The sequence below is a fragment of the Nematolebias whitei genome, chromosome 11, assembly GCF_014905685.2.
Source record: "Nematolebias whitei isolate Nwh7 chromosome 11, NemWhi1, whole genome shotgun sequence".
Lineage (NCBI taxonomy): Eukaryota > Metazoa > Chordata > Actinopteri > Cyprinodontiformes > Rivulidae > Nematolebias > Nematolebias whitei.
The window spans coordinates 11,979,447-12,005,130 of record NC_056508.1 but is presented as its reverse complement, the minus strand read 5'-3'; the positions used below and the strand labels follow the sequence as shown (position 1 = coordinate 12,005,130).

General features: G+C 45.2%; 1 protein-coding gene across 2 annotated transcripts; it reads left to right on the top strand.

Moving 5' to 3' along the window:
* The first annotated feature begins 5,538 nt into the window (after positions 1–5,538).
* mul1b (mitochondrial E3 ubiquitin protein ligase 1b) lies at positions 5,539–25,459 on the top strand. 2 transcript variants are annotated; one of them, XM_037683895.1, is made up of 5 exons: positions 5,539–5,601; positions 13,787–13,932; positions 14,011–14,098; positions 14,175–14,295; positions 24,476–25,459. In XM_037683895.1, exons 2-5 carry the CDS (start codon positions 13,810–13,812, stop codon positions 25,203–25,205), a joined length of 1,062 nt encoding a protein of 353 aa, XP_037539823.1. In that variant the 5' UTR covers positions 5,539–5,601; positions 13,787–13,809; the 3' UTR covers positions 25,206–25,459. The 2 variants fall into 2 exon arrangements, with proteins under 2 accessions (XP_037539823.1, XP_037539822.1); XM_037683894.1 differs by having other exon boundaries at positions 13,784–13,932.
* Positions 25,460–25,684: the final 225 nt, after the last annotated feature.

Sequence of the window (25,684 nt, the reverse complement as noted above, 5' to 3'; positions counted from 1 at the left end):
GGACGATGTGTGTGAGGGTGGACATGTTTGGAGGTTGCTGTGTTGAAGCTCCATGAATCAGCCTCTCTGCAGCTCTCAGCATCTTCACTGAGACTTGAGGGAATCACTGAGCTGCTGTTGTTCTTCACAGTTAGAAGGTGGGAGCTCTCGTCAAATGATGATCTCCAGCATCATCTTGTTCATGCCAGGCTTTTCATCCACTGACCACCACCTGTAAACATCAAGGGGACCAGTAGCTGTTTAACACATCTGGAAGGAAACCAGTGAGATTTTAATACGACCATGACCATCATGATATGATGTTATGTGGGGGAATGGTGGAGCAGAGGTTAGAAGATGGGCCTGTGATCGGAAAGTCGTAGGTTCAACTCCCGGTACCGTCAACATCAAAATGAGGTGGAAAAGGTGAAACACCCACACCTGCCTCCGCCCTCACTGGCCCCACCCTGGGCCCCACCCTGGGCCCCACCCTGGGCCCCTGAGCAGGCCCTTAACCCCCACCATCTGCTCCTAAACAGGTCTCTCTTTAAAATGAGTTCTCGTGACTCAATGAGACTACCTGTATAAATAAAGGTAAATGAAAAAATAAAAGTTTAAAATAGAAATACTCGCATCATTAGGCCGAGGTTGTGTGTGTGTCGTGCACGTTCCTGAGAGTGTGTGGGTGACGTGCACGTTCCTGAGAGTGTGGGTGTGACGTGCACGTTCCTGAGAGTGTGTGTGTGTGACGTGCACGTTCCTGAGAGGCCACAGACAGAGCAGCTCCAGCTTTTGTTGAGTTCCTGTAGTCCTGTAGTTTTCAAGCTGAAATGAAAAAACATCATGAATATGAACTTTACAGTCTATAGTTACCTGTTCATATAAACACATGGAGGTGTCTCACCTTGTGACTCACAATAAAATATGTACATTTATGAACTCTAATGAACTTATAATGATGCTCCTACTGAGATCTGATGACAGGAATATTTTTCTAACAAGCATACTCACTATTTCAGTAGCTTTGGTTCATTATCAAGAGATATGTATCATAATTGGAGTTTTGTTGAAGTTCTAGGATATAAAAAATAAATAAAACTAGAGAGAATATAGGAAATAGAAAATAAGATTGACCTCCTCTGTACTATGTTTTTGTGTAGACACAAATGTCCTGTTTTCATTTTGAAGGTTTCCCAAAGAACAAGATGTAAGGAAGAGGTGGAAGTATCTTTGAGGAGGATTCATCTGAGCAGTGAGGATTTTAAACTGGAGGATTTTGATCAAACTGATCAAACTGTCCGACTGAGAGATGGTGTGGTACCATCGGTTCACCTTCAAAGAGTTAGCTTCATTGCAGCTGAACACCGTGTTACACTGAACATCACATCAGCTGGTGGACATAAATACAGTACAGTAATCCTGATGCATGCTCAATAATCCAGGTAGAAAAATCTAAACAAGTTAAATCTGGTCCTCTGGACATTCAAAAAAAAAAACAAAGCAAATCAACAAAAAAATGTAGAAACGTTTCGTCCCTCATCCGAGAGACTTCCTCAGTCTGAGGAGCTGTATTCAGCTCAGTCTCTTAAATAGCACCGTCTCAGAGTGGATCAACCAGTTTTGCTGCTGACAACCAAAACCAGCTGATCACATGCTCAAGAAAGACCATCAGCCTAACAATGGATCATTAGCACACTGATGGCTGTTTACTGTTCACAGAGGGCTGAGTGATACTAGCAATCACAGCATTGTAAGAGGGGGACAGTTGAACCCGGAGGCCTCCACCCCTGTTTAACGATGGACGATTTCTTTTCACAAAGATGGCCTCCTTTACTCCTCTCTCAAACCATCGTTCCTCTCTGTCCAGGATGTGAACATCTTCATCCCTGTGTAGTGAACTTGACCTGATGTCAAAACTTGACCTTAGGATCATATGGTCAGAAACTGTCATTTCATTGATTTGCATCCAGAGATACAGGTTGACCCATCCTGAGACTTTCTTTCTTGAATTAATCAAGTGGAAAAAGACAATTCTCTATGATCATTACTATTTTACAAATGTTTTGATAATCAAATTGTGTTAGTTCAAACAATGTTTACATGTTGAAGTGAACTACTCATTTTTATTTACTTAAAACAGTAATAATGATTTTTAATCCTCATTCAAAGAAGAAATCAGGTTAATATGCATTTCTTGATTTTCTGTCTTCAATAAGCAAAGTTGTAAGTGTGTCGAAGTTCAAGTTTCGGTCAACTGAAAGTTTACTGAAAAGAAATGTCATGTTTAACTTTTATAGCAAGATACTAGGAGAGGTGGCTCCTCGAAGTCTGAATTCTCCATAACAATCTTTCTGTCTGTTCTTAAACAATCTGAATCTTTTCCTTGACTTTTAATAACACCTTACATCACAAAACACACCTCTGTTCTGGTCCACCGACCAATCAGAGGCTCTCAAATGCACCGGAAATAGAGCTCTTTAAATGTCGGTACTTCCTAGTTCTCCCCAGTTCCTGTTGGGTCGAAGTTCCAAGCTGGGAAACAGGACATGACCACAGAGCTCTCCCGAGTCTTATGGGATTATAAATCTTCCACCTCTGAGTGGAACTCTGACGGACTCCACTCATGTGAAGTCCACTTGTTGAGGTGAACTGTTGTTGACGAAGCCGCGTCACCACTCCGGATATATCTCTGCCATCCTACGGAGACGCTGAAAGGTAGCGTTAACTGGAGCTCCTCTTCCGCTGATTCATCGTCAGAGAGGTAATGAGTCTAGTCCACTACCGAGCGTACCGAGGAAAGCTGGGTCGGATGGAGGGTGTCGTCCTGTCAACACTTTTCACTCATACACACACCATCTCCCTTCCTCTAAACTTCAATCTTTAAAATTCTTCTATCTGCTAAAGTCATTACAGATAATTTTAGAAATGTCTGAAGCAAAGTTCTCAATCACCGCCGTGTGATTTGATGTCTGCTGTTCTGCTGAAAAGTGAAAACAATCGCCGTATTGTTCTCACTCCTGTAAAACTGGTTAATAAGCTGTCGTTATTTTCATTTTGCCAATTAATGTAAATGTGTGATGTGTTAAACTTGATTCTGTTAATAAATGACCGCATTCATTTTGATGGGTCAAAGATAATTAACGTCTCACGTCCACATTTTATTACATTCAACGCACGTTGATATACAGTCCAGAAAAATGAAAGAACCCGTTTTAACAGTATGAATATATCTCAGGATATGTCATATTACACCTGAAAGAGTGACCGCTGGCCTGGAGATGAGTGTAGACCGCAGAGTCCTTGCCTGATGATGTTGATCTTCTGTGCTGGGCCATCCTTTTGGCCAGTGGCTGTTTTGTTTCCCCCATGTAAGACTGATCACAGCCCTCCTGACACTGAACAGCATACACAACATTGCTCTGTTTGTGCCGGGGGACTGGATCTTTGGGATGAACCAGTCTTTGCCGTAATGTATTTTGGGGTTTAAAAGCCACTGGGACGTTATGATTAGAAAATAAACGTCTCAGTTTCTCTGATACTCCCTCAACATATGGAATGACCACTGGTCTGGGTCTGGGTTCCTCCTTTTCACCTGTTGGCTGACTGGAGTCCTGTTTGGGTTTCTTCTCTGCTTTCAGGAAGGCCCAGTTAGGATATCCACATTGCTCTAGAGCCTGTCTTGTGTGGGATTTCTCCTTCTGCCTGGCTCCTGAGCTAGTGGGGACGCTGTCTGCTCTGTGATACAGAGTCCTGATGACTCCTAACTTGTGCTCCAAAGGGTGATGGGAGTCAAACTGCAAATACTGGTCTGTGTGGGTGGGTTTGCGGTACACCTCAGTTTGCAAATGTCCTCTATCAGAGACTGAGACCTCACAGTCCAAGAAAGCCAACCTGCCATTTTTTACATCTTCTCGTGTGAATTTGATGTATTTATCCACAGAGTTGATGTGGTCAGTAAAATGTTGGACTTCCTGAGATTTGATTTTAACCCAGGTGTTGTCAACATACCTGAACCAATGACTTGGTGGTGTCCCTGAAAAGGACGTCAAGGCTCTCTTTTCTACCTCCTCCATGTACAGGTTGGCAACAATAAGAGAAACTGGAGACCCCATAGCACACCCATGTTTCTGCCTATAATATTGCTCCCCATATGTGAAGTAGGTTGACTGCAGGCACAGTTTCAAGAGTTGACACAGTTGTTCTGTGGAAAGTGTGGTCCTGCTGCTCAGAGTGGTGTCTGATTTTAATTTTAAACTGACCACCTCTACTGCATCATCAACAGGAATGCACGTAAAGAGTGATGTGACATCAAAAGAGACCATTGTTTCATCAGTCTCCATGATGACCTCGCTCACCTTGTCCACAAAGTCCATGGTGTTCTGTATGTGGTGTTCTGAGCTGCCAACTAAAGGGAGAGCTGCCAACTAAAGGGATGAGTACAGACGCCAGATATTTGGAAACATTGTAAGTGACAGAGTTAATCATAGTAACAATTGGTCTTAAAGGTACACCTTGTTTGTGGATTTTAGGTAAACCATACAGACTAGGTGTGGCCTCCCCTGGGTACAGTCTGTGGTACAGAAAACGGTCAATAGCCTTGTCCTGCTCCAAAATTTTCAGGCAATCTATTAACTTTTTTTTTTTTTTGGGGTGGAGGCCTCCGGGTTCAACAGTCCCCCTCTTACAATGCTGTGATTGCTAGTATCACTCAGCCCTCTGTGAACAGTAAACAGCCATCAGTGTGCTAGTGATCCATTGTTAGGCTGATGGCCCTTCTTGAGCATGTGATCAGCTGGTTTTAGTTGTCAGCAGCAAAACTGGTTGATCCACTCTGAGACAGTGCTATTTAAGAGACTGAGCTGAATACAGCTCCTCGGACTGAGGAAGTCTCTCGGATGAGGGACGAAATGTTTCTACATTTTTTTGTTGATTTGCTTTGTTGTTTTTTTTTTTGTTTGTTTTTTTGAATGTCCAGAGGACCAGATTTAACTTGTTTAGACAGTACAGTAATATTATATTCACAAAATACTAACGATAATATGTTCATCTTACTTGTGAAAAGTTATCCCCCGAGACCTGACGTCAACAGTCCGTCGATTAGAACAGAAATAAGCTGCAAAGTGCTGAGACATCTTCTGCTTTAACCAAATAAGGACGACCGTTCCAAGATGGCGGCCGAAAAACCTGCGCCGCAGCAGCCAATGAGGGATCTAGTGATAATATGATATATACGACGCCCACCCCCTTTCACTCGCCAGTGTTGCCAGATTGGCAAGTTTACTGCCAATTGGGCGATTTTCATTTAGATTTTGCTGGAAACTCTGCGAAGATTTTTGTTGGATTGTTGCGTTTGGCCACATATTGTTAAATGTACTGATGTGCATTCATGTTAAAACAGTAATTATACTGTAACAATATATTGATTGAGCGGATTTTTGTGTGACGTAGCGGTTTTTAACAGAATTTTGGCCTGGGGAATATCGACTCTATCTGGCAACACTGAGTTTACATCGTGGAGGAGAACTTTTTTTTTTTTTGGTTTCTTTTTTTTTTTTTTTTGTAGCGGGGAGGAGAACAGTGAGGAAAAGCAGCTGCTGTTCTCAGGACGAGTCTGAACAGAAGGTAACTATCAGCTGGTACTCATTACACAGCTTTCTACTGTGATAGCTGAGATTTTATAGCTTCTGGTCTTTAAAGAGGCTGTTTATTTGTAGCTAAGGCTGAGCAACCAACGTGCTAATGATGCTAAGCTAATCTGTTTGTGTTCAGGAAGGAAATAAAAACTACAATTTATATAACCGAGTAAACAAAGTCATTATTACAGTCAACTCCAAACAAGATTTTGACTAAAAATACTTGTATAACTGTGTTATTTGGCAGTTCGAGTTATTTACTGATGCTAACTTCCTGTCGGTAGCTGCTGGTTTATATTTAGTTATATTCCTGGAGGAAATATTTAACAGCAGTCATAAAGTTAACGGTCTTTAGGAGGGTGGAAAGGATCAGTTTTCAGTGTAGCCAACATTTTTCAGTCAGGTCATCTGGACAGTTTCATTTTTTTGTGCTGAAACGTTTCGCCTTCGATCCGTAAGGCTTCATAGGAAACACACAACAAACCGTTGGTTACGTACTGTAACCCCAGATTCTATGAGTATAGGCGTAGCCCTTAAAGGCTGTCGCTTAGTGGGTTTATCCCCGATATGCAAAGCATCGCACTGAAAAATTTAGTCCACACCCACCTGCTGTGTGGGCCCCACCCGGTCCGTATAAATTACGTTAAGAGCGGGAAATCGGCTCCCAAAAATAGTTTTTTCTTCAGCCATTTAGGAGCCAGTGAGGCCTGATGCTTAAAGGGCTACGCCTATACTCGTAGAATCTGGGGTTACAGTACATAACCAACGTTCTATTTCGTATAGGCTTCGCCCTTTAAGGCTGTCGCTTAGTGGGTTAAGGGCGAAGCAGAGGTTGTCCTCGCCTCACTGGGTCCATTCAAACACCGTATGAAGCAGAAGCTTGCCCCAAAAAACGTCTTGTCACTCAGCGTAAATTACGCATCGCGTAATTATGTGTGCCATGCACAGACGCATGTTGTGTAACTATGCGTTCTGAATGCATGAACGCCCCGGAAAACTTCAACGGGGAGGGAAAAAAGCTGAAAAGAGCCATGAACCAACCGGTTTACGGCTGAACCGTATGAACATATTAATAATAACAGAAGAGCTGATTATTAATCAAATGAACTGATTGGTAACAATAGTCGTGAACTGATTAGTGACAATAGAACCAAAATAACAATCACAACTTGAGATTGATAACATCTCACACTGTAATGCATGCAGACAGATGTGAGTAAAACGGAGTTCCATGAAACAACAATATTCATTCTGTAAACACTAAAGACAGAATGTGTCATGGAACAAGCCGTCACATCACGTAGATAAAAGCGAATAAATGAGCAGGGTGTTGACCACGCGGCCGCAGTGCAAAATGTCCTGCATTGTCATACCATTATGCAAAGCAGTCGAATATGCGATACCCCTAATCGAGTGTGCTCTGAGGTTGACAGGAGGCTCTAAATCTAATGCTCTGTAGGCTTCAGAAATGGCCTCACACATCCAGTGTGACAAACGCTGGGTGGATAACGGGCGACCTGCAGATGCATCTCTATAATGCACAAACAAATGTTGACGCATTGCAGCTGTGCACGCTATGTAACACGTCAATGCCCGCACCGGACAGAGGAGATGAAAAGACGCTACTTCTTCTGATCTGTGTGTGAAGGGGGGGAACCCCTCCAACGATATCGCTCTTTATTTAAAAGAGCTCGTGATGTTTTAGGCATAAAAGCTGGATTTGGTCTTAAATCAGCTGAGCTGCCGTCAGCCTGAATTCTGAGACATGATGGAGCGACAGAGAGGGCAGATAAATCACTCACTCTCTTAGCGGATGTTAAAACCAGCAGCAGGGCTGTTTAAATAGACAAGAATTTAAGTGGAACCTGATCCAAAGACTCAAATGGAGCTTTGATCAGGACCTGCAGGACCAGTATTAAATCCCACTGTGGAACAAGTGGGTGTGAAAACAGGCCTGCGTCTCTGTACACCTTTTAGAAAACGCTTCATCGGCGGATGATTAAAAACCTGTTCTGTCTCCGAAACCTTTCGTGGCAGGAAGAGATGGCTGCAGCGTACATTTAATCGTGCTGGACGCCAAATTTCTGTCCATCAGCTGCTGGAGAAAGGACAGCATGCCTTCTAATGGACATGAGGTGGCCTCTACACTTCTCTGTACACCAGCGCTGAAAAGCTGTCCGCTTTGATGTGTATAGCGCTGTGGTAGATGCAGCACGTGCAAACAGAATTGTGCGCACTACATCCTGTGGGCGACCCATCCTCTCTAAGCGGATCCGTTCAGCGGCCAGACCCACAGGTGCTGGCCTATTTCTGGGTAACTCCTGGTCACTCCTCCTGCCTGGAGGAGAGCGTCCTCCCTCCACGGCAGTTTCCACGGGCACCCCGACAGCAGGCGTTGCAGGACTGGGAACCATGGTGCGCTCACGCGTTCGGGGGCCACCAGGAGAGCTGTCAATCCCTCCTCCTGAACTCTGTTCAGGAACCGTAAAATCAGAGGAGGTGAAGGAAAAACGCGTACAGAAGCATTTTGGGCCATGGGCTGTGGGCAAACGCATCCATCCCCAGCGGTGGTTCGTCTCATGGGCTCAGAGAAAACCATAATTGACACTGAGCGTTTCTCGTGTCGCAAACAAATCTACAGCTGCTTTGCCAAACTTCTGCCACGTCTGAGCCATCAGGTCTGGATGGAGAGTCCAGTCCGCGTGACGTGGGCCGCCCCTGGACATCACATCCGCCCCTCTGTTCAGAACACCGGGTATGTAAACTGCTCTGATAGAGAGCAGATTTTGGTGAGCCCAACACAAAAGCTTTCGCGCAATGTGGAACATCTGGGCTGAGCGCACACCCCCCTGTTGGTTTATGTACGCAGCAGTCACCTTGTTGTCTGTGTGAATCAACACATGTTGATTCTGTAGCACGGGAGCAAAGTGTTGAATCACGTTCAGCACCGTGCGACACTCCAAAACATTTATGTGGGCTGATGTGTGATGGGGCCACAGCGTCCCTACTGCTTGAAATAGGCATGTCCCCCCCCCCCCCAGCCTGACAGTGACGCGTCCGTGAAGACTGACACGTGTGACGTGGGTCTGCTGACGGGAACTCCCTCCGACAGAGACAGGGTGTTTCCCCAGTGTCGGAGGTCTGCTCTCACGGAGGGGGGAATGGTGATCATCCGTCTCTTTTGTTTTACTGGATCCACGCGCAGACGCACAAACCATCTCTGGAGGCGTTTCATGTGTAACAAACCCAGCGGAACCACTGTGTGAGCTGATGACATCATTCCTAACAGCTTCATGACAGAGACAGCTGTTACCACTCTGCTAGGTCTTACATGGTGGAGTTGACTTTTTAAAGTGTCGATTCTTGTTTGTGATAAACGAGCCTTCATGGTGGTTGAGTTTAACACCACACCCAGATAAACAATTGTCTGGGCCGGAAAAATCGAGCTTTTCTTCCAATTTATGGCGAAGCCCAGGTTCAACAGGTGTGATGTCAACACCTGAGCCTGTATCATCGCTTCCTGTCTGGAGCGTGACAGCAGCAGCAGGTTGTCCAGGTAAAACAAAACTCTCATCCCTGCTCTGTGTAATGGGTGCAGGGTTGTCTCCACACACTTTAAGAACGTACGAGGCGCAAGGGAATACCTGAACGGCAGCCTGTTGTACTGATACTTCATCCCCTGGAAGGAGAAACGCAGAAATTTTCTGTGTTTTGGGATGATCGGTATGTGAAAATAAGCATCTTTTAGGTCGATGGAAACAAACCAGTCATTTCTCTGGATGTTGTCCAACAGCTGTCTGGTTGTCAACATGTGAAACGGTCTGTCCATGATCGCCTTGTTGAAAGCTGACAGGTCCAGAATCGGTCTCATCCCTCCGGTCCGTTTTGGAACCAGGAAGTAGCGAGAGTAAAACCCTGTGTTTTCCTCTCCGTTGGGAACTCTGGAGATTACGTCTTTTATCAGAAGCTCTTGGACTTCTGCATTTAGGGATGAGATTTGGTCTGGTGATGACAGGACCGTCTCTAAAACTCCTCCGAACGGAGGGGGTCGGGTTGCAAATTGCAGCGTGTAACCTTTGCATAACACCCTGTCCATCCATTTGTCCGGCGAGCATGTTTTTAGCCACTCTGCGTAACGTTCGTGGAGTGGACGTGCGTTTAAGTGATGCGTCATGTTTTGAACTGATGTCATCCAATCCGCTGCCTCGACCGCCGTCATGTGCCGCGGGACTGTTTTCCGCGTGACCCAAGACGAGGCTTCCTCGAAAGGGCTCTGAACGCGCCCGTGCGCTGCGTTCGGACCACGGACCAACCCTCATGTCTGGGTGGACCGGTGTGTGCTGAGGCGAAGCGTGTGACAGCTGATGACGCCGTGGGGCTGCACGTTTGACGTCGCTGTGCGAACGTTGAGAGGCGGAGGGCGTGACTTCATCAACACCGTGCTGTTGGAGTGAAGGCTGCGAGCCCCGCGGGAGTACATGCTTCTTCTGGAGGGACGCGCGCCACTCGCGCTGGAGGGACGCGCGCCGCTCTCGCTGGAGGCGAGACTCGTCACCGGGTTCGTTCAGCTGTCCCACGCTTATGCTGCCGTGAGCTGCCGAGCGCTGAGACGCGGTGGATGACGGCCGCCCTCGTTTGTTCCGGTGAGGTTTCGTGTGTTGTTCTTGCTGGGAGCAAGGGCTTCCACCGGACCTGGTCTGCGGTCCCACATTTATACCGATGTGAGTCGGTGAGCGCCGGGCAGCTGTGTGTGCATCATCATCAACGCAGCGCCGTTTGGATGGAAGCTGTTTACATCGCCCGAATGCGCGTTTGACACCGCTTGGGTGAGGATCGTGCAGCTCTGATTGATAACGAGTTATTTCGCTTACCATTGTGTCGTGTGGGCGACTCGTCATGTCTTGGAGCGACGGTGTGTTTAAAAAACCTTTATTTAAGGACACCAGCTCGTTATGTGTGCGCAGCCGCTGTGAGTTCATCCGAGCTTACAGCCTGGCTAGAAACAGACACTTTGATCATTGAAAAATTATTTATTTCAACTTCCGTGTCATTATTACACACACCCTCGGCAGACCGTCATTTTTTAAATCTTCTCCCCCGTGAGCTCTGTGATTTGTTAGCCCCGAGCTCCGTCTGCAGGCGATCTCTGGGGAAACGTTGAACTGCAGGCTGCCGGGATGAAGAGGGGTGGTCTCTGACGGGCGGGGCTGGTGGTGGAGCTGAGCGAGACGATGCCGCCGCGGCCGGGGAACGCCGTTGTTTCTGCCTCTGCTCACGCCGGTCTCTCCAGCGGGCCGGGGGGCGGGATGAGCCGCGCGGCTTGATGAGATGGCGCACCGCCTCTGACACCTCCTCCGACTGCTTCAAATTCGCCAGCATGGTTTTGAAGCTGCTCCCGAACAGCGCGTCCGGCGTGATGGGGCCCTCCATCAGGTCCTTGTGCAGTTTCTCCGGCAGCGAGGGGGGGTGACGAAGCCAGGTGGATTGTTGGATCATCGTCATCCACGCTGCAATCCTCGACAGGCAAACCGTAGAGGAGGCGCACATGTTGAGGATGGTGTCTGCTGTCTTACAGAGGGAGCTCTTGGTCTCCTCGGACAGGTCTGCGGCCTCCAACCTCTTGGACATGCTATATGCTAGCAACGCCATGTTGTTGCTAGCTGCGGCTGCCTGAAAAGCACACTGATGGGCTCGATTGGAGAGCGCGGTCACCGTCTGGTCGTGTTTCCCAGGAGGGACGGGACGCTGCTCCAACCTGGACAGCTTTGCTCCAAAAGCGTCCGCGGGGCTTGGCTCAAGGGGGGATACCGAGGGATAGCCCCGCTCGGTGAACCCCTACACTCTGGTGGCTGTGGCCTCGTTCCAGTAGGCTGTTACCGCTGGAAAACGAGGCCAGATGGGATCAGGACGGCGAGCCGGCGTGGAGCCAAACCTTCCCGCAAGATCATTCGATCTGAGCGGGGGAGGTAAGGGAACGGAAAGTCCCTTTACGTTAGCAGCTTCCCGGATAATGGCGGGCAGCTCCGAGAGGAGTGCGCCAACGGCAGGGAGCGGTGTGGCCGTTGAGGCGGGAAACCCCGGAGGGGTCGAGCATCCGCTCGGCCTCCCTCATTCCAACACTGCGCTCCCCGGGAGGGAACGAGCGTCGGGGCTGCTGCTAACGTCACCGGTCCCAGAGGAATCATCCGATTCGCTCCGAGAGCCGGCGTCGAAGAAATCCATGGCGTCATCCAGCGAACAGTCTCCCGCCACGGACAGGCAGTCCTCGATGGTAGCCTTAAACAAGGCTGCTCTCCTCTGCCTTTCCTCCGGTGGAAGGTCGTCACAGAGGCGGCAGGAGGAAGCGCGGGCGACGTGGCGGGGACCCAGGCATCCCTCGCAGGTGTCGTGCCGGTCAAAGCTGAGCAAGTAACTGGTCTTGCAAGAAGGACACAAGCGGATGGTGTTGGAGCTGGACATCTTGCTGAAGGTCAAGGTCAGTGTTATTAGCTTGCTGAAGAAAAATGGGAGCCGATTACCCGCTCTTAATGTAACTTATACAGATCGGGTGGGGCCCACACAGCAGGTGGGCGTGGACTAATTTTTTCAGTGTGATGCTTACGCATAACGGGATAAACCCACTAAGCAAAGGCCTTAAAGGGCGAAGCCTATACGACATAGAACAGGTGTTTTATATTTTTAAAATTATTAAAATAATTAAAACTAATAAACGTTCTGTCACTTGAGACGACTTATCTGTGGTGGCTTTTGAATTGAATTTCCTAATGAGGCCTTTTACTGAATAAATTATAATTGTGCTAGAACTGACAAGTCAATAGGCAAATCTGTACCTTAATTGTCCCCTAATTTGTTTTAAAGATTTTCCAACATTTTCTTGTGTTTGTGGGCATTTGTGATTTTATGTGTTTGCAAATTAAAACCCTGCACGGACTGCATTTTTTTTTTTCAACAATTGAACACGTAGAAACAGCAGGTGAACTGTGAAGATAACATCTAGATGTTGTTACTCTCAGTTATGGGCATGATTTAATATTTAGCTGCCTCTTGGTCATGTTGTCATTGTAAATCAGAACTGGTTGACCTGCCTGGAAATGTAAAGGTTATTATTATTTTGTCTTGTTAAGTTACTTACTATATAATGGATTTAAAGCACATTATTTCCTCCTGAAATGCTGTGAAAGTACAATAAATGACAGTAAAGTTTGTTGTCACAGCTGGAATCAGATATTTTACGTTTTGATAAAGGATCATTTTCATCGCCCACCACTGAAGATAAAGGAGCAGTAATATCTGTATGTCTGCCTATGCTGTTACAAAATATCTTATGAACCACTGGAGATATTGTAGTGAAACTTATCAATGGACAGGTAACGATAATGAGTCTGCAACTCTAACTTTTGGAGTCAACCTAAATCAATATGGTCACCACAAAAATGGCTAACTTTCATTGATAGATTATCCATCCCTCATGGCTGAGAAAAGAAAAGACTGGTTTACAGGTTTTGATCTGAAGTTTAATATGGTATTAGTTGAGAGTCATTCTCAGCACATTCTCTGAACACGTTGCAACTCAGCTCTGTCTCAATTCAATTCAAAAATACTTTATTAATCCCAGAGGGAAATTATATGTTGTGGTAACTCATCATCCTGGTTTCATTAAAGAGTTGTTATAGATGCTGATGGCTGTGGGCAGGAAGGATCTCTTGTAACAGTCTGTCCTACAACGGCCTCTGACTGAAGACACTCTGTTGTTGTATGACAGTGTGATGAAGAGGGTGCTGAGGGTTGTCTATAATCTTCTTCATTTTATGAAGAATCCTTCTTTGAACAATCATCTCCAAAGGTTCTAGAGGAGTCTCCAGAACTGAGCCAGCCTTCTTTATGAAGTTTGCTCTGTCCCTTTTTGTAGATGGTTTCACTGTTTCATTTCCAGTCCAGTCTGTTGTCCAGGTGAACTCCAAGGTATTTATACTTCTCCACCACCTCCACTTCTTCTCCCATGATGGAAATAGGGTTGAACCTGTTCCTATTTCTCCTGAAATCTACACTCATCTCCTTTGCTTTGTTTACATTCAAGATGAGATGATTGTTCTTCAGAAGATGATCTTCTGCCATGAAATGTTGCAGGTGATAAGGAATGCTTACATTATAACGCGTCTCTTTTCTCTCAGCAGCCCTGCATGCTGCAGACTTCAGGATGGAAAACCCCGGTGGAAAACCCTCCATGGCACAGATTGTAGTTTTAGCCACCAGCTCTGCACTGACAGCCATATTCTACTCAATCTACAGAAGCAAAGCTACAACTGTTAGCCGTTTAAAGGTCAACCAAATGTTCCTTCCTTGGCTAATTTACTGCCAGCAATATTCACGTTTTATTCACCGTGTTTTCTTATCACAGGAAGCCCAAAAAGTCTCAATAGATCAGGATTTGAAAAGCCTCCTGTCTGAAACCCCTGGAAGATGTGTCCCGTATGCCGTCATCGAAGGTTTGCTGTTGTAAAGCATATTTTGATAGAAGCTCTTTGTTCACGAGAAGTAAGAGCTGCCATGCCCGCTCTGCAGGTGTGGTGAGATCGGTGAAGGACACTCTGAGCAGCCAGTTTGTTGACAACTGCAAGGGAGTGATCGAGAGGCTGACACTGAAGGAGGAAAAGATGGTGTGGAACCGCACCACTCACCTGTGGTAAGTCTGGAAATGCTCACGGAGAAGGTTTTGCGCTTTTCTTTTTCTGCCTTCCACTCCGATTCTGATCTTTGTTTAAAAAAACAAAAACGTTTTTTTCCCCCTTGACTTTTGAGTTTTGGGGTTTGGTGGCTGATAGTGCTGCAGTTTCCCAGATCCTGTGCACGGTGGATAGTGACTAGCTGGCACAGCATTTTTCCTCTGTCTGGTACCATACTCTTCCTTAAATCCAAATCCCTGCATCTTTGCTGGCTCGTTATTCAACCATCTCAGGTTGAAAATGTTTGGAATACAAGAAACTGGTACTTTTTGATGCAATGAAGTCAGCCCATTCAACTCTGACAAACATTACCCATTTCTCCCGAATGTCTTTGATGTTTGGGAAATAATTGGTGCTGACTCCCTCCTTGGCTGTATTTCCACAGAACTGTGCAACGCTACTATTCAGCATTTTGTTCCTGCCACAAATGTTCTTGGTTGGTGAGCAGTATAAATCTGTCTCGCTTGATGCAGATACTGTCATGATGTCACAGCACATACAGGTGTTGGTCATAATAGAATATCATGAAAAAGTTGATTTATTTCAGTAATTCCATTCATAAAGTGATACTTGTATATTATATTCATTCATTACACACAGACTGATATATTTCAAATGGTTTTTTTTTTTAATATTTATTTATAACTGACAACTAATGAAAACCCCAAATTCAGTATCTCAGAAAATTAGAATATTGTGAAAAGGTTCAATATTGAAGACACCTGGTGCCACACTAATCAGCTGATTACCTCAAAACACTTGCAAAGCCTTTAAATTGTCTCAGTCTAGTTCTGTCGGGTACACAATCATGGGGAAGACTGCTGACTTGACAGTTGTCCAAAATACGACCATTGACAGACACCTTGTACAAGGAGGGCAAGATACAAAAGGTCATTGCTAAAGAGGCTAGCTGTTCATAGAGCTCTGTGTCCAAGCACATTAATGGAGAAGCGAATGAAAGGAAACAATGTGGTAGGAAAAAAGTGTACAAGCAATAGGGATAACTGCACCCTGGAGAGGATTGTGAAACAAAACCCATTCCAAAATGTGGGGGAGATTCACAAAGAATGGACTGCAGCTGAAGTCGGTGCTTGAAGAACCACCACACACAGATGTATGCAAGACATGGGTTTCAGCTGTCGCATTCCTTGTGCCAAGCCACTCTTGAACAAGAGGCATCTTGCCTGGGACTGCTGCTGAGTGGTCCAAAGTTGTGTTCTCTGATGAAGTAAATTTTGCATTTCCTTTGGAAATCAAGGTCCCAGAGTCTGGAGGAAGAGAGGATAGGCACAGAATCCACGTTGCTTGACGTCCAGTGTCAAGTTTCCACAGTCAGTGATGGTTTGGGGGACCATGTCATCAGTTGGTGTTGTTCCACTGTGTTTCCTGAAGTCCAAGGTCAACGCAGCCATCTACCAGGAAGTTTTAGAGCACTTCATTCTTCCTTCTGATGACCAACTTTATGGAGATGCATTCATTTTCCAACAGGACTTGGCACCTGCACACAGTGCCAAAGCTACCAGTACCTGGTTTAAGGACCATGGTATCCCTTTTCTTAATTGTCCAGCAAACTTACATGACCTTAAGAGGACCTGACCTTGTGAAGAGGATACACCAGAGCCAACAATTCAGAAGAGCTGAAGGCCACAATCAGAGCAACCTGGGCTCTCATAACACCTGAGAAGTGCCACAGACTGATCGACTCCATGCCACGCTGCATTGCTGCAGTAATCCAGGCAAAAGAAGCCACAACTAAGTATTGAGTGTTGTACATGCTCATACTTTTCATGTTCATACTTTTCAGTTGGCCAACATTTCTAAAAATCTTTTTTTTAATTAGTCTTAAGTAATATTCTAATTTTCAGAGATTCTGAATTTGGGGTTTTCATTAGTTGTCAGTTATAATCATTAACAGTAAAATAAATAAACATTTGAAATATATCAGTCTGTGGGTAATGAATGAATATCAGAGAGTCAACGAGTCAGAGATTCTTTATTGTCATTCGCACCTCATGTGGTACATGTGGTGGAGCGAAATTATGTACACAGGGTCCCAGTTACATCCAACAATAAAATGTATAAGAAAAACAGTAATACCATCTAAGATATGAACTAAGAAAAACATCAACTAAATATACACTAAGCACTCATAACATAAAAACATTGAACATCAGCACAAACATGAACATGAGTCTGTGTGAGCGGATGTGCACGCATGAACACATCAACATTTAAACAGATCAGCAGCAACATGATGTGGTTTTTCACAGTGATTATTCTATGGCTGCAACTAACGATTATTTCAATAATCGATTCATCGGACGATTATTTTTTCGATGAATCGGCAAAAAAACAACGTTTTAATTTCCACCCCTTTATTCCAAAATTGAACATTTGACTGACATAGCAATTCGCACAAAAAACAGGTTGCTATTTGACTATTCTGTTAGTAAAATATTGAATAATAAAAAATAAAAGTTAGTCACATAGCTTAAAAAATAAATGTACACAAAAATATATACAAATGTATCTTTATACCTGCACAATATGTAGCTACTTTGTAAAATGTGTCCTTCAGGGAAGAGTGTAACCCAGATTAAAAGTGTGGATTATTGTAACCTGGATTAAAAGTTTGGATCATTGTAGTGAAGCCTTCATCTTCAACCATCGACAGAGGCCTCGTGTCAGTGACGATCATTTAAGGATGTTATCAGTGAAGACAGCTGCTGCTGTGGTGTCCATGGTGTTTGTCCATCATGAAGGCTGTTGTTGTTTTCTGGAATGAGAGAGTAAATATGTATTATAGCATACTTTACAGCAACTCAAGAAATGCCTTGTTTCACTTACAGTGTTAGGTTCAGGCAAAAGTAGCTAAAAGAGCAATTAAACACACACACACACACACACGTATACATATATAAAATACTTAATTGCACACATTTGCGTAGATGTAATAAATTACTTTAATTCCTGTTTAAATGCAATTCATCCTGCCATACATGCAGTGTCTTCAGTCTTTGCCAGCAAATTAAAAGTTGAAGCTTAATCATTAAATTATTATCTTGTGTTAGATTTATTTATAAATCACATTTAAACACTGCTTGTACCAATTAAATAAAATAAAAAGTAACACACGTTCTCTATCACCGTCATTAATCAACAAACAGGCGCTGCGGAGCCGTTTCGTTTTGTGCCCGTGAACAAAACGAAACGGCTCCGCAGCGCCGTGAAAGATGCATAATCGCACAACACAACGAATCGATAATGAAATTCGTTGCCAACGCTTTTAATCATCGATTTTTATCGATTTTATCGATTCGTTGTTGCAGCCCTAGATTATTCTAGTTAGAGATTCATGAGTCAACAGCCTCAGGGTAGAAGCTGTTTCTCAGTCTAGTGGTTCTACACTTAATGCTCTTCAACCTCCTTCCTGAGGGGAGTGGGGCAAAAAGTGTGTGTGCTGGGTGAGTGAGGTCCTTCATGATGCAGGTAGCCCTCTTCCTGCATCTAGAGGTGTAGATGTCTGTGGTGGTGGGGAGGCTGACTCTGACAGTCTTCTGTGCAGCATTCACCACTCTCTGCAAAGCTTTTCTTTCTGCAGCTGTGCAGCCTCCATGCCACACGTTGATGCTGGAGCACAGCATGCTCTCCACTGCACACCTGTTGAAGGAGGTGAGGACTGAGCTTCCCAGACCAGCTCGCCTCAGCCGTCTGAGGAAGTAGAGTCTCTGATGAGCTTTCTTGATCAGGCTGGTGGTGTTGTTGCTCCAGCTGTGGTTGTCATTCATGTGTACACCCAAGTACTTGTAGCTGGAGACCACTTCCACCGCAGATCCTCTTATGTTCAGGGGGGTGTAGATGTTTTTGTTCCTTCTGAAGTCTACAATCATCTCCTTTGTCTTCTTCACACTGATGTGAAGGTTATTCTCTTTGCACCAGCTCTCCAGGTGTTCCACCTCTTGCCTGTAGCTGGAATCATCATTGTTTGTGCTGCATCCCACCACCGCTGTATCGTCTGCAAACTTTACAATGTGACAGCCTGGATGGGTAGCTGCACAATCATACGTGAGCAGAGTAAACAGGAGGGGGCTCAACACACATCCCTGAGGAGAGCCAATGCTGAGGGTTATGGTGGAGGAGGATAAGTTGTGGATCCTCACTAACTGTGGTCTGTTTGTTAAGAAGTCTAGTACCCAGTTGCAAATGGAGGGGCTTAGTCCTAGTGTAGATAGTTTTTCCATCAGGGTTTGGGGGATCATGGTGTTGAAGGCAGATGTGAAGTCCACAAAGAGCATACGGACGTAAGAGTTTTTCTGCTCCAGGTGGTTGAGCGCAGTGTGGACCACAGAGGAGGTGGCATCCTCTGTTGATCGGTTCTCACGGTATGCATACTGATGAGGGTCCTTGTTGATGCTGATGGTTGTTTTGATGTGAGTCATGACCAGTTTTTCGAAGCATTTAGCAACTATCGGGGTGAGGGCCACTGGCCGATAGTCATTCAGACCAGTCACTGTAGAGCTTTTTGGGACTGGGATGATGGTGGCAGTCTTCAGGCAGGTGGGAACTGTCTCCAGGGTAAGTGAGGTGTTAAAGATGTCTGCCAGCACCTCGCAGAGCTGATCAGCACATTCCTTCAACACTTTTCTGGGGATGTTGTCTGGGCCAGTTGCTTTGTGCGGATTAATCCTCCTGAAGGTACTCCTTACTTTGGCCGAGGTCACGCTGAGATGCTCTTCATCCGGTGGTGAGGTGAGTCTGGTGCTGGGTGGTCTGTTCGGGTCTTCAAAGCGTGCATAGAACTTGTTGAGGGCATCAGGCAGAGATGGGTCTTTGGGGCATTGTTCACTCCTTCCTTTATAATCTGTTATGCACTTAATGCCCCTTCACATGCTCCGAGGGTCTTGTGAGATGAATTGACCCTCAATCCTCTTTGAGTAACCCAGAACTGAGGATGTGTATTGGTCCAGATCAAGCGATCCTCCGTTTTCAGCAGCTTTTCTGAAAACCTGCCAGTCTGTTCGGTCAAAACAATCTCTCAGAATGGGGCCACTGTCCTGGATCCAGCATTTAACTTTCTTTTGTACCGGTCTGGAGCGTCTCAGCGGGGGCATGTAAGCAGGAGCCAGGAAGATTGAGATGTGGTCTGACAGTCCTAGGTGGGGGCGGGGTTCGGCTTTGTATGCATCTTTTACGTTTGTGTAAACACGGTCCAGCGTGTAGTCTCCATGTGTTGGAATTACCACATGTTGATAAAAGCTTGGGAGACAGTCCTTTAGATTCACATGGTTAAAGTCTCTGGCTACCACGTAAAGAGCTTCGGGGTGTTTGCTCTGCAGCGAGCTGATGATATCATGAAGCTCTTGCAGTGATTCATTAGCATTAGCGTCCGGAGGAATGTAAACGACAGTGATGAAATTCACCGTAAACTCGCGGGGTAGATAATGTGGCCGACATTTCACTGTTATTTGCTCCAAAGCCTTCGAGCATGATCTATTTACAACAGTACAGTTTGTGCACCAACTTTTACTCACGTAAATGCACACTCCGCCTCCCCGTAATTTCCCTGTTAGCTCGCTGCAGCGGTCCGCTCGAAAAAAAAGTCTGTCATCCAGCTGGAAGACTGTATCCGGCGTTTCGCTTGTAATCCACGTTTCTGTGAGGCAAAGCACCGCACACTTCTTCATCTCTTCTGAGGCGCCCGCTCTCAGACGAAGTAAATCCACGTTGTTGTCCAACGAGTGGACATTTGACAGAAAGAGAGACGGTATGGGGAGTTTACCGGCTTTAGCGTTAGCTTGTAGCCTCACCATAACCCCCGCCCAGCATCCTCTCCTCTTAAACTGGGAGCAGCGCTTCCTCTTCTGCCCGCTGGAACACCTCTGCTGCAGCTTCCAGGTAGATGACTTTAAGACCTGCATTCTGCCAAGCGTAGTTTTGAGTTTGTTGCTGATTTCTGCTATATTTCGTGGCAAATCCACTCCTATTCTCATCAGTTCGGTTCGGCTATAGTTCACATGCATAAATCGCGCAGAGTCAGGCACAGAGTCAATATCAAAACTTCTAAAAACTGGGATGGTACCGGGAGCCTGTGAAGCTGCCACTGCTCTGAGCACGGCCATCTTGGCATTGTTGCCTTGGCACTGTTTGAATGGAATTACTAAAATAAATCAACTTTTTCATGAAATTCTAATTTTATGACCAGTGAGGGGCTGTGTCCAAAGCAGCAGTTTGAAAACTCATATTCATTTTAAAAACAAGTAAAAAAAAAAAAAAAAAGTGTCTATTTAGCTGGATATGCAATAAAAAAAAATGGTAGGTGTTGGACTTTAAATATTTCTTAAAACCAAAACTGACAAGTCTTTTTGCTGGCTCTGTAGGTGTGAACACCTCACATGTGCCAGTAATGTCAAGTTTTAGTTAAAATGGTTTTCACAGTGTTTGATGCCCAGAACTTCAGACCCACATGGTGCTGCTGTTGGTTCATACGTGCAACAAACAGCAGCAGATCCTCAGGAAGAAATGTGTTCTCACAGCTGGAAATAACTCTGAAGGGAGTGTACGCTGTGAAAAACAAAACAAGTTGTGCACAAAGAATTCAGCTTCTGCAGAATTTAGTTTTGTGAGTCACATGTTCTGCACACATTGTGGAACCACTGTGTCCACCGTTCAGCACCTGATAGACGGATGAAGACGATGAAATTTCAAATAAAAGTATATAGTGTACTACACATTCTCCTGAAAATGTCTACAAAGTTTCAAGTCGAAGCGTAGAGTCTGAGCAGCTGGTGCTCGCCAGGCTTTGGAAGGGTTTCAGAAAGAAGGTCTGACTGTGAGCTGCACAGCTTATCTGGGGCTTATTTTGAAACTTTAAAAAGGCAGATGTTTCTGGTCTGCAAACATCACACGGGGCTACAGACCTAAGTTCTGCTACATAGAGGGACACCAGAAACGTGCATTTATGTTTAACGAGAAGAGCTGAGATGGATTTTATGCAGACGGCCTTTAAAAATGTTTTCTCGATATGAAAGAAACATTTTTGTCCAATTTCTGATTCATAAAGTTTGAAGCTGCAGCTTCTGTGTGTTGCAAATACAAACCGGATTCCAAAAAAGTTGGGACACTAAACAAATTGTGAATAAAAACTGAATGCAATGATGTGGAGATGGCAAATGTCAATATTTTATTCGTAATATAACATAGATGACAGATCAAAAGTTTAATCTGAGTAAATGTAACATTTTAAAGGAAAAATATGTTGATTCAAAATTTCACAGTGTCAACAAATCCCCAAAAAGTTGGGACAAGTAGCAATAAGTGGCTGGAAAAAGAAAATTGAGCATATAACGAACAGCTGGAAGACCAATTAACAATAATTAGGTCAATTGACAACATGACTGGGTATAAAAAGAGCTTCTCAGAGTGTCAGTGTCTCTCAGAAGCCAAGATGGTAAGAGGATCACCAATTCCACCATTGTTGCACAGAAAGATAGTGCAGCAGTACCAGAATGGTGTTACCCAGCGTAAAATAGCAAAGACTTTTAAGTTATCATCATCAACCGTGCATAACATCATCAAAAGATTCAGAGAATCTGGAACAATCGTTGTGCGTAAGGGTCAAGGCCGTAAAACTCTACTGGATGCTCGTGATCTCCGGGCCCTTAAACGTCACTGCACCTCAAACAGGAATGCCACTGTCAAGGAAATAACAGAATGGGCTCAGGAATACTTCCAGAAAGCATTGTCAGTGAACACAATCCACCGTGCCATCCGCCGTTGCCAGCTGAAACTCTACAGTGCAAAGAGGAAGCCATTTCTTAAGCAAGCTCCACAAGCTCAGACGTTTGTACTGGGCCAGGGGTCATTTAAAATGGAGTGTGGCAAAATGGAAGACTGTTCTGTGGTCAGATGAGTCACAATTTGAAGTTCTTTATGGAACACTGGGACGCCATGTCATCCGGACCAGAGAGGACAAGGATAGCCCATGTTGTTATCAACGCTCAGTTCAGAACCCTGCATCACTGAAGGTATGGGGTTGCATGAGCGCTTGTGGCATGGGCAGCTTACATGTCTGGAAAGGCACCATCAATGCATAGAACTATGTTCAGGTTCTAGAACAACATATGTTCCCATCTAGATGTCATCTCTTTCAGGGAAGACCCTGCATTTTTCAACACGATAATGCCAGACCACATTCTGCAGCAATCACAACATCATGGCTACGTAGGAGAAGGATCTGGGTACTGAAATGGCCAGCCTGCAGTCCAGATCTTTCACCTATAGAGAACATTTGGCGCATCATAAAGAGGAAGGTGTGACAAAGAAGGCCCAAGACGATTGAACAGTTAGAGGCCTGTATTAGATATGAATGGGAGAGCATTCCTATTTCTAAACTTGAGAAACTGGTCTCCTCTGTCCCCAGATGTCTGTTGAGTGTTGTAAGAAGAAGGAGGGATGCCACACAGTGGTAAAAATGGACTTGTCCCAACTTTTTTGGGATTTGTTGACGCCATGAAATTTGGAAACAGATTTTTCCCTTAAAATGATACATTCTCTCAGTTCAAACTTTTGATCTGTGATTTGTGTTCTATTCTGAATAAAATATTAGATGTTGGCACCTCCACATCATTGCATTCAGTTTTTATTCACAATTTGTTTAGTGTCCCAACTTTTTTTGAATCCGGTTTGTACTTGTACCCCTCTTGGTGTTCTGTGTTGTTTTCCCACAACCTGGAATTCAAAATGGACTTTAAATTGTTTATCAGTAATTATTCTATGAAAATAATTCAAATGATGAAGTTAAATATGGAAAACAACTAGTTTTTAAATGATTCTAAAGAAAACATAACAAAGAAACTGAGCATACATAAATATTCAGCCTCCAGAAGTCGATACTTTGTCGCTTCCTTTATTAATAGTTTCATCAGTAAGTCTCTTCAGGTCCGTCTCCATGGTCTTGCTTCGTCTCTGGGGTTTCTGTCAATTTGTCATGAGCCAATTGCTGTGTCTCCGTCAGGTTGGACAGGTGCTGCTCGTGTCCAACAGTCTGGAAAATCAGAGATCCTCAGTTGGACTGAGCTCTGGGGTTGGACTGGGCCTCTCAGGACATCTAGCTGGTTCTCCTTAAACCACTGGCATGTTGCCTCAACAGGGTGTTCAGGTTCATTGTCTTGATGGAAGATGGACCTCCGTCCCAGTCTCAAATTTCTGGAAGCCTTTGAAAGGTTTCCCTCAACAATGTCTCTGTTTGGCTCCACACAGCTTTCCTGTAAGTCTGAGCAGCTTCTATGTTCTTTTTAAAAACAACTCTTCCATGAAGCCCAGCTCTGTGCTCCTGTGGACAGATTCTCATCTCTGCAGAGGAGCTGCTCAGCTCCATCAGCGGTCTTTGACCTCCTGGATGTTGAATAACGCTCTGCTCCTCTTCCGCTCTGAGTTTTTGTGGACAACTCCCTCCTGATAGGTTTGCTGTGGTGGCGTCATCTTTCCATCGTCTAATAATGGTTGTCAGTGTTCAGGGATATTACTCAACCCTGATCTAATCTTCTCCACAACTTTGTCTCTGACCTGTTTGGGGAGTTCCTTGGTCTTCGTGATGTATGTGGCCTGCACAGTACTTTGAGATGTTGATTGTAGGAGCTGTTCCAACAAGTTCAGATCATTGGACACTTCTATCACCTGCAGGTGGATCTTATTGACCTCTAAGGTTGAATACATTTGGGGCAGCAGTGGCTGAGTGGTTAGACCAGTCGCCCTCCTATGGGAGAGTTGGGAGTTTGATTCCACCAGCAGTCACATGCTGAAGTGTCCCTGGACAAGACCTGAACCCCTCATTGCTTCCGATGTGTGTCCCATCAGTGTATGAATGTGATAAAGCTCTGATTATTCTCTGTACAGATCTAGTACAGTGCTGTATGAATGGGTAAATGAGGCACAGATTGTTGTAAAGAGCTTTAGGTGATTTGATAAGATAAAAAAGTGATGTATAAGTACAGTCCATTTACCACAAAATTCCAAGTAATAAGACAACAAAATAGAAAGAATACCTGTAGAGTGAGTACTTTTGTAACACATATTAAAAAGATCAGCAGTGACTCGATAATGACTTGATGCAGCTCAAGTGTAACGATTATTTCTGCACAGGAACAGCACGGAGAAAGTCATCCACCAGCGCACTAACACCGTTCCATTTGCCCTCGGGTCGCATGATGATGACATCACCACAACAGTACGAGTCATACGTCCACTAGATGCTGCAGAGTTGGACCTGGAGACCACCTACGAGAACTTCCACCCCACAGTCCAGTCCTTGTCCAACGTCATCGGTCACTTCATCAGCGGTGAGCGACCCAAGGGCATCCACGAGACTGAGGAGATGCTGCGAGTGGGCGACAGCATCACCGGAGTGGGAGAGCTGGTCCTGGATAACAACCTCATCAAGCTCCAACCCCCAAAACAGGATTTCTGCTACTTCCTCAGCCGGCAGGACTACGAGTCTCTCCTGAAGAAGCAGGTGAACGGCGTTCGGCTGTGGAGGATTCTGGCCCTGGTGTTTGGGCTCACTGCCTGCTCCACGCTCCTCTTCATAATATGGAGGCGATACATTCACTGCAGACAGGGCAAGAAGAAGAGGAGCATGCTGGAGGAGTTCAAGGAGCAGCAGCGGAAGCACCTGCGGGAGCTGAACGTCGAGGAAAGCAGCGTGTCTCCTACCAGTTGCACTGTGTGTCTGAGCCGGGAGCGCTCCTGCGTGTTTCTGGAGTGCGGTCACGTGTGTGCCTGCGCCGAGTGCCACGACGCCCTGCCGGAGCCAAAGAAATGTCCCATCTGCAGGGCCACCATCGACAGGGTGGTGCCTCTTTACAACAGCTGATGCTGAACTGAAGAGTTGCGCTGCCGTCGTCAAACAAATGTCCTTCAAACCTCCGGCCTGAGGAGGAGACCTGATCATGCACTGATGAACCAGCAGTGCCCGCTCAGAACTACTCCGAATGTTTGAATTAAATTAAATTTGGAAGCTAATTCATATTGATGGAGGGGGCTTTTCTGTCATGAGATTTCTTTGTTCTAAAGCGTTCATTTATCGATTTGGTACAAATGTTGGCCCAATTCCAGACATATCTGTAGGGTTGAGGACATTTTCAAGTACAGCTGAAAAGCGAGCGTCATATTTATTTTACAGGAACGTCATTCCTCTTCAGTACCCATCACCATGACGTAAATGTGTGTGTGTGTGTGTGTGTGTGTGTGTGTGTGCGCGTGCGTGCGCGTGTGTGTGTGTGTGCGCGCGCAGTTTGGTTCATGAAACATTGAACACATTATAACACCTCAGAAAGTCACTGGATTCATTTT

Coding starts and splice junctions, on each gene's coding strand:
- mul1b (XM_037683895.1), top strand. CDS start 13,810: ATGGAAAACCCCGGTGGAAAACCCTCCATGGCACAGATTGTAGTTTTA. Junction 13,933..14,010: donor CAACTGTTAGCCGTTTAAAG/GTCAACCAAATG, acceptor TTCTTATCACAG/GAAGCCCAAAAAGTCTCAAT. Junction 14,296..24,475: donor AACCGCACCACTCACCTGTG/GTAAGTCTGGAA, acceptor ATTTCTGCACAG/GAACAGCACGGAGAAAGTCA.